Consider the following 18,859-nt stretch of genomic DNA (forward strand, 5'->3'; position numbering starts at 1 on the left):
CCGTGGGGTCTGGGGCTCGAACTGTGGTTGACTATATGGGAGACCAGCGATGTAGCCATTATGCCATCTGCTGATCCCCCAAATTTTCAATTTTTTGAGGCAAAAAATTCGTAAGATTATTTTAGTCCCACAATAACAATTTGAATCATTCCTTTTCAATGTGTATGTAATAACTTAGTATGAATACTGACATCAGTGTTGACACTAGTACATTACCTTGCCTTTTTTTAAGAAAAAGATTTTATTATTTAATTGTATTTATTATTATTATATTTTAGTTTGACCAGACAGAGACAGGGAGGGAGAGAGAGAGAGAGAGTGGGAGAAGTGAGAAAGCAAGCCACCAGGTCCAAGACGTGAACTTTAGTTGACCATGTGGGAGTCCAGTGCCTCAACCACAATGCTGCATGCTGGTCCCCCCATTACTGTACCTTTTTAACCAGCTCTAATTCTTGCATAGTTTTCTGAAGTTGTTTCTTTTCCTTTTGAAGTTGTAGCTGAAGATCTTCAAGTTCATTTACAACACTGGTATGTTCCTGAAATGAAAAATAAAAACCATCCCAACTCAACCTAGATTTACAAAAGTAATTTTAAGGGGCTATAAAATGAATCGGACGCATTAAAATACAAGTTTGGCCATCTTTCACTGTTTAAAAATATACCCCTAAATAAATACCAGCATCGTCCTGTGGCCTGGGAGCCCAGCCCCTTGAGGTGCTCTCCCTGCTTCTCCACCTCCTCATGGTTCTCTGCTCTTGCTGCGCACCGGCCACAGCCTTCTTCAGTTCTCTCCAAGTACCCTCTCCTTCCATGAACAGCCTTTATGAAGGTCGTTCATTCTGCTTGGCATGTGCTTCCCTCCTCAGGCCTCCCCTGACTTTCTAACGCCTACTCATATGCCATGTTTTATGGAAGCGAGCTTGCCTAAATCTTTAGACTTATTTGCATTCCCCATTATATACATAGTACTGTGCTTAAAAAAAGTATACAGTTTTAACTATCTCTGTATTTGTAAGCATATTTGATTCAAGTATATCTTCTTTATTGGCCACAACACTCCCAACAGCAAGGACCATGTCTATTTAGCTCACTACTATATTTGGTGGCCGTGATGGATGTAATAAATATTGGCTGAATGAATGAATGAATGAATGAAAAAGTATACTATCAAAAACCATAGCTTGGATTCTTAAGCTTATAGCTGGCATACATTAAGGAATGAACGAGAACTCTGCAGTACTCACAAAGGCTACTCTTGGTAAGTCTCTCTCTTGCGATACTCTGATTAGAAACACTAGTATAGATACTCGTGATCTGATCTCACAAGACTGTTTTTACCTTTATTTTCTGTTCTTTCTGAAGTTTCTCAGTTTCCAGTTCTTTGTCTACCATTGCTTTGGCTCTTTGGACTTCTAATATCTGTGCTTCTAATAACTTGGCATTAGACTGCAGTGTCTCAATACGAGCTAATAGATCTTCATTATCAGAATTTAATTTTTCACACTGGAATGACAAATAATGCATTACTGTAAATATGCAGAAAATACATACAGAATGGGAAGAGTGAAGTGTACACTGTGCTGGTCCTGCAGCCTACTGGTTAAGGGGGCAAGATCTCACATGGCTGAAAAATCCCAGGCCTGGTGGCTTGAAAAACATGCTATGTGCATGTGTGCCCAAAATCCTGACAGAAAGGAGATACGGAGAAGGGAATGTGGAATAACCACACCCCACGAGGAGGTGCTTTCTCCTTCTCCCTGTCTCTCTGGTGAGCATATGTGCCCTCTGGCAATTAAAACAAAACAAAACAAAACAAAAAACCCCAGGTGGGGCCAGCAGATGGCATGGCGGATGAGAAACTGGATTCCTATACGGCCAACTGTGGTTTGAGTCCCAGACCTGGAGGCTTGAAATCATACTGGGTGCATGTACATGCATGCCCAAAATCCCAAGAGAAGGATGGAGGAGAAAGAAGTGCACTGTGGTCACCAACCCCCGGAGGGGGATTTCTCACTTTCCTTCTTACTTTCTCTGTTTCTGATGAGTGCATATACCCTATGGCAAAAACCTAAAAAAAAGAGAGAGAGAGATGTATGAGAATATTGGCATAGCGGAGATTTCAAACAAAATGACACAGAATGACAATGTTAAATCAAGATCGACTTTTGAAAACTATTGTTGCTGATAATAAGGCCAATCCTTAAAACAGATCAGATACACTGATCAATGCAAAGGGTAAGAAAAAATGGGAAGAGAACCCCCAGGGAAACGGAAGTTAGAGTACTATGCAAGACAGGAGAGTTGCTAATATTTTGTTACATTCTTCTCAGGTCAATGGAGGGAAAAGGGAAATTAACTTAGCTTCTGGCTATATACTAATTTACAATTTTTATTCAAAGCATTGAGATTAAAATATATTTATTACAATGTTCACTTCTGATTTACTCAACTTAAAATTACCTGAAAAGTTGAATTTCTTAATTGTTTCATAAGGTCTTCTATATGATGTTCAAAATTATCAGCTCGTTCTTTTTCCATATCCAACTGCTCTGACTGCTTGTCATATTCTAATAAAAGATTCTTCAATAAAAGACAAAAGGTCTTAACTTTAGGATATTATACATTCCTCAGGTCACACTTTATCATCACACTATCTTGACACGGGATTTTTAAGTCCACTGTGGATGCTTAAAATATTTACCCACGCTCACCATTTCATGCAATACCAGCTGGCATTAGATAATAAATTACCATAATCCAGATCACTTTTAGTATGGGGGGGATAATAAATGGAAAGAAAATTTAAGCATATATAACACCTCCAAGATCATAAACATTCTACTTGTGAACAAAAGAAACCCTTCTGAAATGTAAACAAAATTTAAGAAGGGAGAATGAAAAGTTTAACCTGAACAACTATAAACTGCACCTGAAGAATTCAGATAAGGCGATGTCCTGGGCCCGTTCTAATGTAAGGCAGCAGTGCAAATGGAAGAGCATTACCACATAAACACAGCTGCTCATAGTTTGCAGGAAAACTTAGTATTTTCTAAAGAATCCAAAACCAACCGAATGTTTTTCCTTGATAGTCTTAGTTGGCCAACTCAAGGATAGAATGTTCAGACTGACTTTTCTGATATTCTGCAGTGAGGTTATCTCCCAAAATATGTAAATAAGCTGCTGTCTCCAGACTACTTGTAGGTTTTTCTTTCTCTTCCTTCTCCTTACAAATGCTGTTTTGTGTTAGTTCCTGCATAATTTCTGACTATTCTCTTTCCCATTTATTAATTTACCATTGTTTGTAAATGTCTTTAGAAGCCCCACTGAGATAATATTCACCTGGCTCCTACCGTCAGAGCCACAAGGAGGAGGCCTGCAGTGGCCTTCGTCTGGACCAGGAGCCCTAAGTCCCTGGCTCTACCTGGCAAGCTCCCCTGGTGGTCTTATGGAGGCATTTATACCCTGTAAAAAAGAGAGAGAGAGATGTATGAGAATATTGGCATAGCGGAGATTTCAAACAAAATGACACAGAATGACAATGTTAAATCAAGATCGACTTTTGAAAACTATTGTTGCTGATAATAAGGCCAATCCTTAAAACAGATCAGATACACTGATCAATGCAAAGGGTAAGAAAAAATGGGAAGAGAACCCCCAGGGAAACGGAAGTTAGAGTACTATGCAAGACAGGAGAGTTGCTAATATTTTGTTACATTCTTCTCAGGTCAATGGAGGGAAAAGGGAAATTAACTTAGCTTCTGGCTATATACTAATTTACAATTTTTATTCAAAGCATTGAGATTAAAATATATTTATTACAATGTTCACTTCTGATTTACTCAACTTAAAATTACCTGAAAAGTTGAATTTCTTAATTGTTTCATAAGGTCTTCTATATGATGTTCAAAATTATCAGCTCGTTCTTTTTCCATATCCAACTGCTCTGACTGCTTGTCATATTCTAATAAAAGATTCTTCAATAAAAGACAAAAGGTCTTAACTTTAGGATATTATACATTCCTCAGGTCACACTTTATCATCACACTATCTTGACACGGGATTTTTAAGTCCACTGTGGATGCTTAAAATATTTACCCACGCTCACCATTTCATGCAATACCAGCTGGCATTAGATAATAAATTACCATAATCCAGATCACTTTTAGTATGGGGGGGATAATAAATGGAAAGAAAATTTAAGCATATATAACACCTCCAAGATCATAAACATTCTACTTGTGAACAAAAGAAACCCTTCTGAAATGTAAACAAAATTTAAGAAGGGAGAATGAAAAGTTTAACCTGAACAACTATAAACTGCACCTGAAGAATTCAGATAAGGCGATGTCCTGGGCCCGTTCTAATGTAAGGCAGCAGTGCAAATGGAAGAGCATTACCACATAAACACAGCTGCTCATAGTTTGCAGGAAAACTTAGTATTTTCTAAAGAATCCAAAACCAACCGAATGTTTTTCCTTGATAGTCTTAGTTGGCCAACTCAAGGATAGAATGTTCAGACTGACTTTTCTGATATTCTGCAGTGAGGTTATCTCCCAAAATATGTAAATAAGCTGCTGTCTCCAGACTACTTGTAGGTTTTTCTTTCTCTTCCTTCTCCTTACAAATGCTGTTTTGTGTTAGTTCCTGCATAATTTCTGACTATTCTCTTTCCCATTTATTAATTTACCATTGTTTGTAAATGTCTTTAGAAGCCCCACTGAGATAATATTCACCTGGCTCCTACCGTCAGAGCCACAAGGAGGAGGCCTGCAGTGGCCTTCGTCTGGACCAGGAGCCCTAAGTCCCTGGCTCTACCTGGCAAGCTCCCCTGGTGGTCTTATGGAGGCATTTATACCCTGTCAGCTCTAGCTTACCAAATCCCATTCTTGGCCAGCCTTTGTTTCTAATTCTGATTTACACATTGTTAACTATTTGTCTACCTTGTGGCAGAGTGTTAAAATCTGAGTTTCAGTTTTGGTCTGCCCATGTAGAGTTGACTGGTGAGACAGGTACTAGCGATCTAGAATCTGGTTTATAGATTTGTTTGTCCACATTTTTTACCTGAAGATTCTGTGGTTGCTTAGTATTTGTGTGGACTCTTCTGAAGATCAGATCTTTATTACCTTCAATTCTTTCCAGACTTTTTCATTTTTACTCATTATGCTCCTTACAGTTGTCAATAGCTACACAGATTATAAAAAATTGCTATGCCAAGGATGACTCTGGTAAACAATGGCTCCTCACAGGAAATTCTGACTTTAGTCAAGTGTGACTCCTAAAGGAAGCCTTGGAACAAAAAAAAATGAATGCTAGGTACATAATGGTCTACTTCCTTGATGGGTACGCAGATGCTTCTAAGCACCTGAATAATCACAAATTATTGTACCTTTAGGACTTTTTTAGCATCCAGATCTTTTAATAAATTGATAAAAGTTATAAGTGATTTATTGGCACACCGAAAAATAAATTGTTAGGCTGGTCCCATGTCCTAATGTTTAAGAGATGGAACCCACATGGCTGACTGTGGTTCAAATCTTGGCTCTGGCTTGAGAAACAAGCCAGGCTTATGTGTGTGCATGTTCGAAATCCCAACGAGGAGAAATGGAGGAGGGATTGTGATGTGACCACATCCCATGGGAAGGTGCTTTCTCCCTGTATGTCTTGTACCTGTGTCCTCTGGCAGTTTAAAAAATAAAAAAAGAAGGAAAGTAAAAGAAAATGTTTAGCTAAATTTATAAGTAAACTACAAAAGTATTCATCATCTTTTATAATGATGCTTTCTGAGGAATCTAATGGAGCTGAGCAATATGCCTTTATTTTGTAACTTATTTCTGGGAACACGTATTTATTAAGGCCGTGACAGTGGCACTGTTACCACCAGGCCTCCCTCAGGCCAGCCCCCACTGCATGGGCCACCCTCAGGCATACTCTCTTACAAGGTGCTGGCTGTGAGACTGCTTCCTTGCAGGGTTCTCCCTACCATGCTGTGGACGTGCAGGAAGATTCACATGATTCTGTTCAAAAGACTTTGTCATCCAGAAGGGGTGGATGGGAAAGTAGCAGGGGAGGTTTCCAGGAGGGTGGTGGTAAAAAAGGCACCCCATCCTTTGTCCAACTAATGGCAGCTGTGGACACACAGCTAACTTTTTCTGTGGGTGCAGTGCCTTGTATCCAGCCTGAGGAGATGTGGGTTACATAGGAGATTCAGGATGGCCAACATCTCTATGACAAAAATGTGACAGTGGTGAGAAATGTGCAGATTTAGGGCACAAGAAAGGGCATCTGGCTTTAATCCCTTCTTCTACCCCAGAGAGGAAGGGGCAGCAGAGACCTGCTGACTTGACCTCATTTCACATTGAAGAACAGCAGTAACCCACCCCGCGGCAGGCCAGTGCCACCCTCTCATTCTCCACATGGAGAAACAGGACAGACGAGAGTCCTAGTGCCGCATGTGGGCAGGATGACAGCATCCTTTTCTTATGGTGCAGAGGGGCCAGCAAGGGTGTGATGCTGTCTGTATGCCCCTCAGACAGGCAGCTGACTTCCTACTGAGTCACGTGTCTCCTCTTGGGCTTCCTGGTCCTGAGGATGGATTCGGAGCTCTGTTCCCTGACCCCTGCCTACCATGTGTCAGCTGTGTGCACCTGGAGCCAAGCACAGACCATGACGAGAAGGAAAGGGGCAAAAGGCCAGGAAGCTGTGTAACATCCCTGCCTGGGGCCCTCCTGGAGCACATGGTCTGTAAAGTGTGAATGCCAAGGTGAGTGTTGCTCCGCCACTGAAGAGCTCTGCTGTGTAGGAGCTCTTGGTCATCTTGAGACAGGGTCTGGACACATCCCTATGGCCTGGTCTTCCTGCTGGGCTCTAGGCTTCCTGCCCAGGCTCCTGTGAGCAAATGCTCTCAGCTCCCAACCTTGGATCCCAAACAAAGGCTCTGGCTGCTCATCTCACAAAACCCCTCCAAAGCACTGGGGCAGCAAGACAGAATTATTCAGGAAAATCTGGTCCTGAGAAATGCCATTCAGACCTATTCTAACCAACTTGCGGCCTAACTAGGAGCCTCCCTTAGTACCCCCTGGCTACCAGCTCAGGGAAAGGAGGCAGCAGACCGGGTCGAAGTGGGAGCAGGTGTATCCAGCTGGGAAAAGCTCCATGGCCCTTCTGCTCCCTTTGCACAGGAAAGACGGCTAACACCACTGGATGGTCACCCCAGGACTCAGAAGGACCTCAGGAGGCCACAGAGGAGCAGGTCCATGGGGGATGAGCAGGAGCAAACTAGCCAGGGTCTCTGAAAAGCCAAAGACATGAGGGTCCTGAGGAGGGGCAGTCCTCATGGGCACTGCTGTTTCTCCTCTAGTCCATAGGGGAAAAAAGTCTGGGTGCTGCGCCCAGGAGGTCTTCAGAGTTGAATGTACACCTTGACTTTGGCAATGACCAGCAGGGTGGGTGGCAGACAGGCAGGCTGGGGGCCTGGTGCTCCCCTCGGAGTGCCCCAGGAATCTACATTCGAACCAGACTCTTCAAAGAACAAGTGCTTCTCCAGGGTGAGCTGGGCACACTTTGGGCACATGGTTGACTTGTGACATTACCAGTCCCTGTTAAAGATAGCTGAGAGTCAGTGCATGTGGATGTGAGGCTGCCACAGGGGAATAGCATGCCGCCCTCTTAATAAAATACTTGCACACTAAGCCCTTGGCCTGGGACCATTCATGGTCCAGCTTGTGCTTGGCCAAGTGTGTGTGGGTCTCCATGAGCGATCAGCTGAGGGGCGCCTGTGCACCTCCAGGAGGTCCTGGACCAGAAACGTCTCATCGTTCTCTGCAGAATACTGCTGGTCCTGCAGAGCAGACGTGCCTCCACGGCCTCCTTGCACGTGATGAAGTCTGGCTTCGTGAGCAGGATGTCCGGCGCTGTGTCTGGATGTCTAGCAGCTCCTCCACGTAGTTGATCAGCAGAGGGTTGATCTCTTGGAGCCGGAGCACTGCAACACCGTAAGTGCCAGAAGCGCATGCTGCTGGGAGACACCTCATGTGGCTCGAAGTCTCCGCTGTGTAGGACATGTGTGGGGACGACAGCCTGTGTCGTCACAGTGCCGTGCCTCACTGGACACGCCCCGTGGAGGGGCGGAGCAGGCATCAGTGGTGCAGGCCCCCCTCCCCAGCTTCCACCACGTGTCCATCCTCCCTTGGCCCACTGCAAGGGAGACAGCAAGCTGGACCAGAGTTTCCACCCTTCAGACTCCTCCTCTTCTCAGCCTTGCCTTGAGTTTTCTCATTAGTGAAGTGAACAACGACCCCACGATAGGAGGAGGGAGAGCTCACACAGGGCTGGGAGACAAGGTTCAGGCACTTGCTGTGACAGCGGTACCAGCCCGTGGCCAGTGTACAGGTCTGAGCGAGCCCCTGAGGACGTGCTGCACTTGTCACGGGCTTGCCGGACACTCTGGCTCTGCTCCTGGTACTAACTGAAGTGGTGCTGAGGAGGACTCGGATCATGGGCTCATCCTCACTGGGGTCCGTCAGCCCCTGGAGCTTCAGCTGGAGGTGGATGAGCCCCACCACGGCATCTTTATGTTTCTCCGACTGCTCAGGAAGCTCCAGATCACCTCCTGACCCTTCTCAATTGCCAGCTGCTGGATACTGGAGCCAGGAGCAGACCCACGGGACGAGAGAAGTGGTCGCAGAAGAGCCAACGCCCATCACACCCATCTTGTGCTCCGTGCAGTGGAGCTGCGGCTCCCAGGTGGCAGCTTAGGAAGGGCCACTTCAGAAGGGACGTCTGGGCCTTCCTCATCAGGACCCTGCTCATGCTGCCTTGGCCCACACAGCTTGCTGACAGGGTTGAGATGGGCCTTCCAGAACCGGACCTGTCTCTCATCATATTCCATAGCATTCCACCTGACTGCAGCTGCCCTCGCTACACTGCCACCTGCATAGCAGACTTGGCTACGTTGTACCCAGTGGGCTGCTCCAAAAGTGATCAACGATCTCGAACACTTCAGCACTTCTAAATATACCTTAAGTTCTACTGTTTTATTGCAGGTGGAATTGTCTCAGCACCCCCAGTGCTAGGACTGCAGGTGTGTCACCACATCACCTTTCTTAGAGTATGCTGGGAATCAAATCTGAGCTGACCGTATGGCCTCAGCCTATTGAGATAATGTTATAACCATGAAATCAATCGTTTTAAACAAATAAATTGGTATACCTGGTCTACCTCCAGAAGAAATTAATAAATTAGATGAAAAATCTCCTAAAATATAGAGAAGCAAGCTCCTAATTTAACTGGCTCATGAAAGATGAGTAAGTCCATCTATAAAATTTAAAGAATTATATATTAATTTTCTTTATTATTATTATTATTTTAAATTTGCAACAGGGCATGTGCTCTCTCTCTCGACCAAGCCGCTAGGTCAAGGACTTAAACTGCAGTGGTCATGTGAGAGTCTAACACCTGAACTACCATACCACATGTTGGGCCAAATTTAAGTAAGTTTCTTAAACAAGGGACTTATAAGGCACTGTCATATATCCAATTACATTTCATGACAAAAACTCTACATGGATTAGAAATAAAAGGAAAATACCTCTAAATGATAAAAGCATGGCAAACCTGGAACTACCATCAAACTGAATAGGGAAAAGAAAACAACTGGAACGAGACAGGAATCCCCACTCTCACCATTGTTATTCAACATAACATTGGGAATGCTAGCCAGAGCAACTAGGGAAGAAAAGCAATAACGGGCACACTAATTGCAGAAGAGGAAATCAAATTGTTTCCAAATGATAATATTCTAAAGGATTTGCTATAAAATTCTTAGAACTGATATATTCAGTAAAGTTGTAGGATACAAAACCAATATATAAAATTCAGTAGCATTTCTATACACCAATAAAGAACTAGCTAAAATAAAAAATCAAGAATGTAATCCTACTTATAACAGCTATAAAACAAACAAAAAAAGCCCACCTAGGAATACATTTGAGCGAGTAAATGATCTCAACAATGAAAACTATAAAACACTGATTAAAAAAAAACGGAGGCCAACAGGTGGCATGGTAATTAAAGTGCTGGTCCCCAAGGCCAACCACAGTTTGAGTGCTGGACCTGGAGGCTTGAAAATCAAATCGGGCACATGTGCACACATGTCCAGAAACTTAGGAGAGTGGAGAACTGACTGCAGTGCACGGCCAGTCCCCCACATAGGTGATCTCTCCCTGTCATTTTCACGTTCTCGCTCTCTGGTAAGCACATGAGCACTATGGCAAAAACCTGGAAAAAAACAAATGTGAAGACACATAAAAATACAAAGATCCTGTGTTCATGATGTGCAAGAATCAATATTACTAAAATGTTCATACTATCAAAAGGGATCCACAGATTCAATGTGATATATACCAAAATACCAACAGTATTCTTTACAGAGACAGAAGAAACAATGAAAGGGCTGGTCCAGTACCATAGTTTAGCCCTGTGAACAGGGCGCTGGATCCCACAGGGCTGCCGTGGTTTGAATCCTGGCCCTGAAGGCTTGAACAAACCAAAATCCTGACAGGATGGATAGAGGAAAAGAGATTGCAGCGTGCCCACACCCTGCTGTGGGAGGGCACTTTCCCCTTCTCTCTGTAGAGAACACATGTGTCCTCTGGCAACCGAGGAGAGCGGGTAGGAGGGGAAAGAATTCCCGTTTCTGTACATTCAGTCCTCCTATGTAAGTTTTGTAATTTTCATTAAGTGCCAAAACTTCTCATTAGAATTCCTAAAGAACTGTTTTTGCCTACTATGGAATTTCCTCTTCCCGATAAGTCCCATTTGATTACTGCTCCCTTCTTACCCACCTTTACTTTTCTACAGAGCAGGTATCCAGGGTTTTTGCTTACTTGTCATTGTACTAGAATTTAAGTTCTAAGAGGACAGGTAATTATGAGGACTTCAAAGAGTACACAGAAAATGCTTATTATGTTAAAGTGTACATGGATTTCAAAAATTTTTTTGGAGGGGTTTTTGCTATAGGGCATGTGCACTTGCCAGAAAGACAGAGACAGAAAGCAAGAAATCACTCCCCAGGGGGTATGGCCACACTGCAATCCCTTCTCCATTCTCCTGTTGGGATCTTGGGCACGCATGCACACATGCCCGGCATGAGTTTAAACCGCTGGGCCCAGGACTTGAACTGCAGTTGACTACATGGGAGTCCAGTGACACAGCCATTACACCAACTGCTGGTCCCAGGATCTCAAAATTTTTGTACCACAGCAAACTTGTAGTTTGATCCCTTGTGGAACCCTTACGAAGCCTCCTACTTGCCTGACCACCACCACCTACTCCAGCAGGTTGTCTCCCCTCACCCATGGATTCACTTCTTGTGGTTTCAGTTACCCACAGTCAACCGGTCAGAAAACGGGTGAGTACATTAAGTATAATACGGTATAATGCGGTATTTTGAGAGACGAAGCCTACATTTATGTAACTTTTATTACAGTGTATTGTTCTAGTTGTTCCATTTTATAATTAGTTATTATTCAACATAATAATTCAGTTACTCTCTTACTGTTCCTAATTTATAAATTAAACTTTACCGTATGTAGAGCATAAAACAATATAGAAAGGGCTTAGTAGCATCTGCAGTGGTGAGTATCAACTGGGGATTCTGAAAAGTATCTTTTGCAAATAAAAGGGACCACTGTAATTAGAGCTTGGCTTGACCACATAAATATTTGCAAATAAATACTGAGCTATAAAAATAAATGAATACATGAAGAAATATAATAGTGTTTATTTTGTATGTGGTGATTCTGTTCTACTTTGTTACTATTTTTGGTCCAGGACATCAATCTGGGCCTTGCCTGTGGCCCCAGCCTTCCAGATTAGTTGTACCATCCTGAGCTGGGGTATATATTTTTATTTCTTTTATTGTGTGTAATAGATTCTCATGTTATTAAGGTAGACAAGCTACTAACGATGTTTTCACCTTTTTTTTTTTTTTTTGAAGAGGTTTTCACTATAGGGCGCGTGCGCTTGACAGACAGACAGAGAGAGAGACATAGAGACAGAAAGCGAGAAATCACCCCCCAGGGGGGATGGCCACACCGCAATCCCTTCTCCTCCATTCTCCTCTTGGGATCCTGGGCACGCACGCACACGCACTGGGCGTGAGTTTTATGCCACCGGATCCCAGATGCGAACTGTGGTTGACTTCGTGGGAGTCCAGCGACATAGCCATTACGCTAACTGCTGGTTCCCGATGTTTTCACCTTTTCATTAGACCTTTTATTTTGGCTTTGAATGTATTCACTTGGTCAGAATAATATTAAATAATAGTATTTAATTACTTTTTTATTATTGCTTTTATAGAAAATCCCAAAGTAGAATTTCACTTTAAAGAAATGATAGTTTAAAGGCACTATTAAAAGCTAAGCTACCTTAAAATCTTGATATTAGGATTCTACCACATTGTACAAATAGAAACAGATGTACTGAAATACAAGGTAACTGTTTTATGGACAAGGATTTTACATTCCCAGTGCGTGTCTTAATGCAGAAGTTATGAACATAACTTGATATCAGAACGGTTATTTTACCTTATAGCTTTCTGCTCCTTGAATGAGATCTCTCATGGAAGTAGATAACTGATCCTTTTCTGACCGAACAGCTTCGAGCTCTTCCCTCAGAGTTTGGGTCTGTTTTTAACAAACGGTACAGTGAAAGAGTTTTTCCTGAAGAGAAAATTCTTGATTTTCTAAAATGTGAGATCCCTAAACATTGCATCTTTAAGTAGGCTCACCTCTTTTCGGCTAGAATCTAGCTCTTTCTTTGCCTTCACAGCAACTAGCTTTAGCTTATTTATTTTCTCCTCCTTCTCTTTGGATTCTTTTTCCAGATTTCCTAAAAAATTGAAAATCAAAAAATAGAAAATAGAAAAGATTACATAAAGGGACTTTATGAAGTTCATGAAAAGTTGGGACCAGCAGTTGGCATAATGGCTATGGCGCTAGACTCCCATGTAGTTGACCGCGGTTTGAGTCCCGGACCTGGTGGCTTAAACTTACACCAGGCACGCGCGCGTGTGTGTGTGCCCAAGATCCCGAGAGGAGAATGGAAAAGGGATTGTGGTGTGGCCATCCCCCCTGGGGGGTGATTTCTTGCTTTCTGTCTTTCTGGCAAGCGCACACACCCTATAGCAAAAATATCTCCACCCCCCCCAAAAAAAAGTTCACGAGAAGATGATATTGAATTATCAGCTTATTTTGGTGTAAACTATCTTGAAATCCAAGTTTTTTCCCACAAAATGCATTTCTCATGAATTTTTAAGGCCTTTTGTATATGAACTAAAAATTCAATGTACTTGCTTATTTTAGTCTTAAGCCTTTGTTTCTTCACTTCAAATGGGAATATGAGAGCTCCTTGTATTGCTCTGCCAGGAGTAAATGTTACGGTAAGACCCCTAGGCCTCTGCGCGTCACAGAGTGCATGTCACTGGGCTCCTCCCCCCAGACAGAACCAGTGTGCTTCTTGACGTTATAGGCGTTAAAATGCAAGTACTTGCTGTTCCTTTTTATCAGGATGCCCTTTTCATGTTACATTTCTCGATCTTCAAGACCAAACTGAAGACCCTATCTGGGGATGTTTCTCCTAACTCAAAATAAGCAACTTCCTGTGCTGTCAGCACTGTATCTCGTCCACACTTCGAACCAGTTCAACTAGAGCTCCTCCTGGCAGTGAGCTCTCTGAACACATGGGTTATACCTTAATCACCTATTATACTGTTTAGGCCAGCTGGGCATTCAAATAAGATTTGAATGAAAAATCCAGAAACCACCATGGAACCACTTATACAGAGAGTCATGCCAGTCCTTTCTCAGGACTAAACAACAGTAAGAAACATTTTGAAAGGAAGGCAACCATGGGGGAGGGACAGAATAGGGGCATGAGAAGACAGCTTTCTCCCGTGACTTTAACAACTCACTAGTTGGCTGCCATATTTCCCATTCTTTTCCAACACTAACAAGAATCTGTGACACCATTACCTATTTTTTCTTCCAGCTCTTTTACTGAAGAGAGTTGATCATTTTTCACAGAAGACGATTTCGCTAAGTAATCCTAGATGTTGTGAGGACAAAAACAAAAACAATAACTCAAAAAAACAGAATTAGTTTCATTCCCTATGATGAACTGGCCACCATGTTAAAACATGAGCAAATTATCAAAAAGAAGTCATACAAAAAGCAATTTGGTTAATAGTCTTTTTCTTCCTTTGATAGTCTAGGTAATACTGACCTTATCATGCTTATAGCATTTACCATTAAAAGTGGTAATGTCTAAGGCCAACACAAATAACCTAACACATAGCAAATAAATACAGAATAAGAAAAAAACGAATGGTTAGAGTTTTCAATGGAAGTTTGAGAAAATCTGAAAATTCTAATTAAGGAGAGATACCAATATAGCCCACTTTTTGCGGTAACAGTACTCTTAAAGAAAGTTACTTTGGATAGCACACAAGAAAAAATTTGTTTTTCATGTTTACTTGTAGTTTTGCCAACAAGTAGTTACATCTTTTTGATCAGGACATTTAGACCCCAATCAATTAATTTAAGTTCAAGATTTAAAAATGATCTATTGGGTGGTTGGAAAAGTCATGATGCATTTTTACATAGGAAAACAAAAATATGTCATGACTTTTCCAGACTCACTAAAACCAAAAGAATGATCAATGCATTAAACATGATACATAACATGAAAATATTTTTCCAACTTTTCAGAAATTTGCCATTTGTCACTCTTTCTTCCGTTTCATATTTTTTATGGTTTAAATATTAAAAATTCACTTGACTTCAAGTTGTTAAAAATATTAATGTACATATTTTCTAGAGTGTCTAACTAGAACTAAGAATTGTTTTTTTTTTAAATTTTTTTGAATACAATTAAAATAGTACCTTTAATGATATCAATTCTGCTGTCATCTCTCGTAATTCGGACTCTCTTTGTTCTAGTAATGGCCTTAGGTTTTCCTGTTCCTCTATAAACGATTTTTCTCCCTCACAGATATCGTTTTTACTACATAATGTCTGAGAGGCTTCTTCAACTTGAATTAAGAGATTGTGATTTTCAAGCTTTATTTTTTCATTAGCATTCTTCATTTCTAGAAGATCAATTTGCAGGGCCTCTTTTTCTGACAGGGTTTCTTCTAACTCTTCCCTTAAGAGAACTTTTTCTTGCTCATGGGCGCTCAGCAAAGAACTAAATTCTTCGCGCTGTGCTATGTTCTCTTCTCGAAGGCACTTAACCTCTTTTTCTAACTGTAATACCCTTTCTTCATACTGAGAAACCAAGCTGTGCTGCTCCTCCTCTCTTCTTGCTAAGGATTCACCCACAGCTTGTAGAACATTTGTGGCATCTTGCTCTTCATTTTCTTCTGAAACTGTCAATCCCATTTGTTTCAGAAAACTATACAACTGAGTTTTGACGAATAACTTCTGAACTCGCTCATTTTCAAGTAGTTTACTTAAACTATCTTGTTCTTCAACCATTAACTGAATTTTCTTTTCTAATTCAGTAATATGTTCTTTAAGGCTAAGATCTCCTTCTTTTTGAGACAGAAGGGAGTCCAAATCCCTACTCAACTGGTTTTTTTCTGAACTGAGCCTATTATTTTCCTCAGAAAGAGAATGCATTTCAGATGACAATGCTTCCTGGTCTTCAGAGAGAGTTTTTATTTGAGCTGTAAGATTTTCTAGTTTTTGGTCGTTTTGATCCTTTTCTTTTAAAGTTTCATCTAGTCTTCCTGTTAACTCATTTACCTTTTGCTCTAGTTCACTGCTGTACTGGGTTGTTCGTTCCATTTTCTCTCTAAGTTCTATAATCACTCTTTCTTCCGTTTCACATTTTTTATGGAGATTATCCATCTCTTCATGAGAACGTTTTATTTTACTTACGAATTCATCTCTTTCCTCAGTAAGACAACTTATCTTTGCTTCTAATCCTTGTAATGTGATGTCTCTCTGACTGAGACTGACTAAGTACACTTCATTCTTTTCTTGAAGGTTCTTTATGGCAGTTTCAAGTTCTGGTACTAACTCTTGCTGAGACAATAACTTTTCATTTTCTTCCCGGAGCCGGTTCAGAGTTTCGAGAAGAGCATCTTTTTCATTAAATGCAGTTCTGAGCTTCTGCTGCAGTTCATGGACATCAGATGCTTGCTGTTGCTTCATTGATTCAAACTCTTGACTTATTTTTCCAGCAGATTCCCCCAGTTCTGTCTGTAAAATTTCCATAATCTCTCGTAAACTCTCATAATTTAAGATTGCTTCTTGTTTTTCTTGCTGAAGGTTTTCACACTGTTCCTTAAGACCCTGTATTTCAAACATTAATGTTAATTTTTCTTTTTCTGAATCTGACAAAAACGTCTCATGTAGTTCTGATATTTCCTTCTGATGTTGTTCCTTAAGACTCTGTACTTCTTTGTTATGTTGTTCTACAGCACAACACAACTGTTTATTTACATCTTCTAGTTCAGATTTTAATTTTTCAATTACAGAGCCCTGATCTTCTTTAGCTAGTAACAATTCGTTAATTTTAAATTCTAAGTCTTCTCGTTCATGAAAAAACTCATCTTTTATATGTTGGGCATCCATTTCAAGTTTTAATTTAAGGTTATTCATGTATGTCACCTCATCTTTTAAGATACTATGTTGAGACTCCAGTTCTTTTAAGGTATCTTCTAAGTGTTTGACTTTTTCATTTACTACTTGTTCTACAACAGTATCTTCTTCTAAGAGTGCAGTACACATCTGATTGTCTTGGTAAGGATCTGAGGTAGCTTTTCTTAAATTTTCTAACTCATATTCATGTTTCTCTTGAATGTTCTTCTCATTTGCCTCACACTGTTTCATCGAGTTCTCTTTTACTTGGTTTAACTTAATGACTTCTGCTTCATGTTCTTTAGCTGATGCTTCAATTTGGCACAACAATTCTTTCACCTCTTCTTGGTGGATGGCTTTTAGCTGCAACAGCTCTTCTTGCAAGGTATTAATATCTTTTTGGTAATGCTGAGAATTAGTTTCAATGACTTTCTGGAGATGAGTAATTTCTTGCTTCTTTTCATCAGTGGTAGCTTCTAACTGTTTCTGCAGACATAAAATTTGCTCCTCAAAGGCTGGTCTAATTTTCTCAATTTCTTCTTGTAATTTCTGAACATTATCTTCAGAGGCACACCGAAATTTAAGTTGTTCTGAAAGCTCTAATTGTTTATTAATTGCTTCTTCCAGTTCCTTTTGTAAGCTAGCTTTATCTTCATTGTGTTTGGAATGTAGTGCCATCAATTCATTTTTCAAATTTTCAATTTCCTTCACATAATTTCTATGTGATTGTTCGAACTCCTTCCGCACATCCTCCATCTTAGTCACAGAATCCTATTAGAAAAATAAACACACTTAAGTTATTTAAGTAAGACAAAAGAGATCCTTGCCCTCAGGAACAATATTAGAAGTAGGCTAACAAGGAAGAAAATGAAAATGAGCAGAACTGTGCCTAGAGAAGTATGATATTAAGAGCCCAAGAATTGCTTGAGATTCTGCCCACACCTTGCATATAACAGTATCTATCTGGAATACTAGACCTTTCCCTCGAAGTAATAACTGAAAACTAAGAAGTCTTTAAGTATGATTTTAACAAGTGATAAACTAGGGCCAGCAGGTGGTGTGGTGTTTAAGGTGCTGAACTCCCACATGGCCAACTGTGGTTTGAATCCCATACCCAATGACTTGAAAATCATGCCAGGTGCATGTGCCTACGTGCCCAGAATCCCAACAGGAGAATGGAGAAGGGATCGTGAGGTGGCCAACTCTCCTGGGGTAGGGGGTGATTTCTCACTTTTCCTTTTTCTCTCTCTCTCCAGTGAGCACATGCACCCTATAGCAAACACCTATTATTAAGAAAAAAAAAAAAGGTGATAAATTACACAAGTTGTTTAACACAAAGCTTTAACTTACAGCAACTGTATACATTAATAAGAGTTTTGGGAAAAAATGAACCCAGATCAGGTAACTAACAGGTAAGAAAGTACAAGCCTGCTACTGAACATCCTAAAACTGAGTAGATAGTGGAATCTAGAGTGACATGGGAAAACTGACTTTCAAAAATTTTTGGTGAACAGTGCCAGCAGGTGGTGTGGTGGTTAAGGCGATAAACACCCACATGTCCAACTGTGGTTTGAGCCCCAGACCTGGCGGGTAGCTTTCTCACCTTCCCTTTCTCTCTCTCTGGTCAAATTAAAATATAAATAATAGGGACTAGCAGATGATGTAATGGTTACGTCGCTGGACAACCAAGCCGTCAAGAGCAGTTTGAGTCCCAGACCCAACGGCTTGAAACTCATGCTGGGGGTGCATGTGTGGGCCCAAAACCCCAAGAGGAGAATGGAGAAGGGACTGTGGCAAGGCCATTCCTCTGGGGGTGATTTCTCACTTTCTGTCTCTCTCTTTCTCTCTAACAAGCACACATGCCCTACAGCAAAGCTCTCTCTCTAAAAAACTTATTTTTAATTCTCTAAAAAAAATTAAAACAAAACTTTAGTAAAGAATGACACTATAGTTACAAGGAAGATTAAACAGTGCAGCAAGTAAATATTACGTCTACCTCTGTGTAGTTGGGTAATTTGTTATTTTAGGTTTATTTTACAAATTACTTACATTGATTTCATAAGTGAGTGAGAGATAAAAAGAGAGAGAGCACCCCCAAAGGGTCCTGATCCTTGACCCCCCCCCCCAACAGCAGCTCTAGGTCATGGATGCACGAACCTAGAGTGAGGTCTCGGGATGTAAACCCAGAACCCTCCCATGTGCGCCAGAGAATCCAG

The 18,859-nt window shown here is 41.2% G+C and overlaps 1 protein-coding gene and 1 pseudogene across 2 annotated transcripts in view; both read right to left on the reverse strand.

Moving 5' to 3' along the window:
* GCC2 (GRIP and coiled-coil domain containing 2) overlaps positions 1-18,859 on the reverse strand; it is a 73,654-nt gene that overhangs the window by 46,438 nt on the left and 8,357 nt on the right. For both annotated transcript variants that reach the window (XM_014589005.2, XM_027772934.1), the window contains 7 exons: positions 14,940-17,414; positions 14,031-14,103; positions 12,788-12,888; positions 12,585-12,683; positions 3,855-3,974; positions 1,339-1,503; positions 432-536 (listed from right to left, as the gene is read on the reverse strand). In XM_014589005.2, coding sequence (XP_014444491.1) covers positions 432-536; positions 1,339-1,503; positions 3,855-3,974; positions 12,585-12,683; positions 12,788-12,888; positions 14,031-14,103; positions 14,940-17,414 — 3,138 coding nt within the window. The remainder of the gene's footprint in view (positions 1-431; positions 537-1,338; positions 1,504-3,854; positions 3,975-12,584; positions 12,684-12,787; positions 12,889-14,030; positions 14,104-14,939; positions 17,415-18,859) is intronic.
* Positions 7,400-8,893, reverse strand: LOC102477781 (differentially expressed in FDCP 8 homolog pseudogene; annotated as a pseudogene).

The sequence above is a fragment of the Tupaia chinensis genome, unplaced genomic scaffold (assembly GCF_000334495.1).
Source record: "Tupaia chinensis unplaced genomic scaffold, TupChi_1.0 Scaffold000041_1, whole genome shotgun sequence".
Classification (NCBI taxonomy): Eukaryota; Metazoa; Chordata; class Mammalia; order Scandentia; family Tupaiidae; genus Tupaia; species Tupaia belangeri.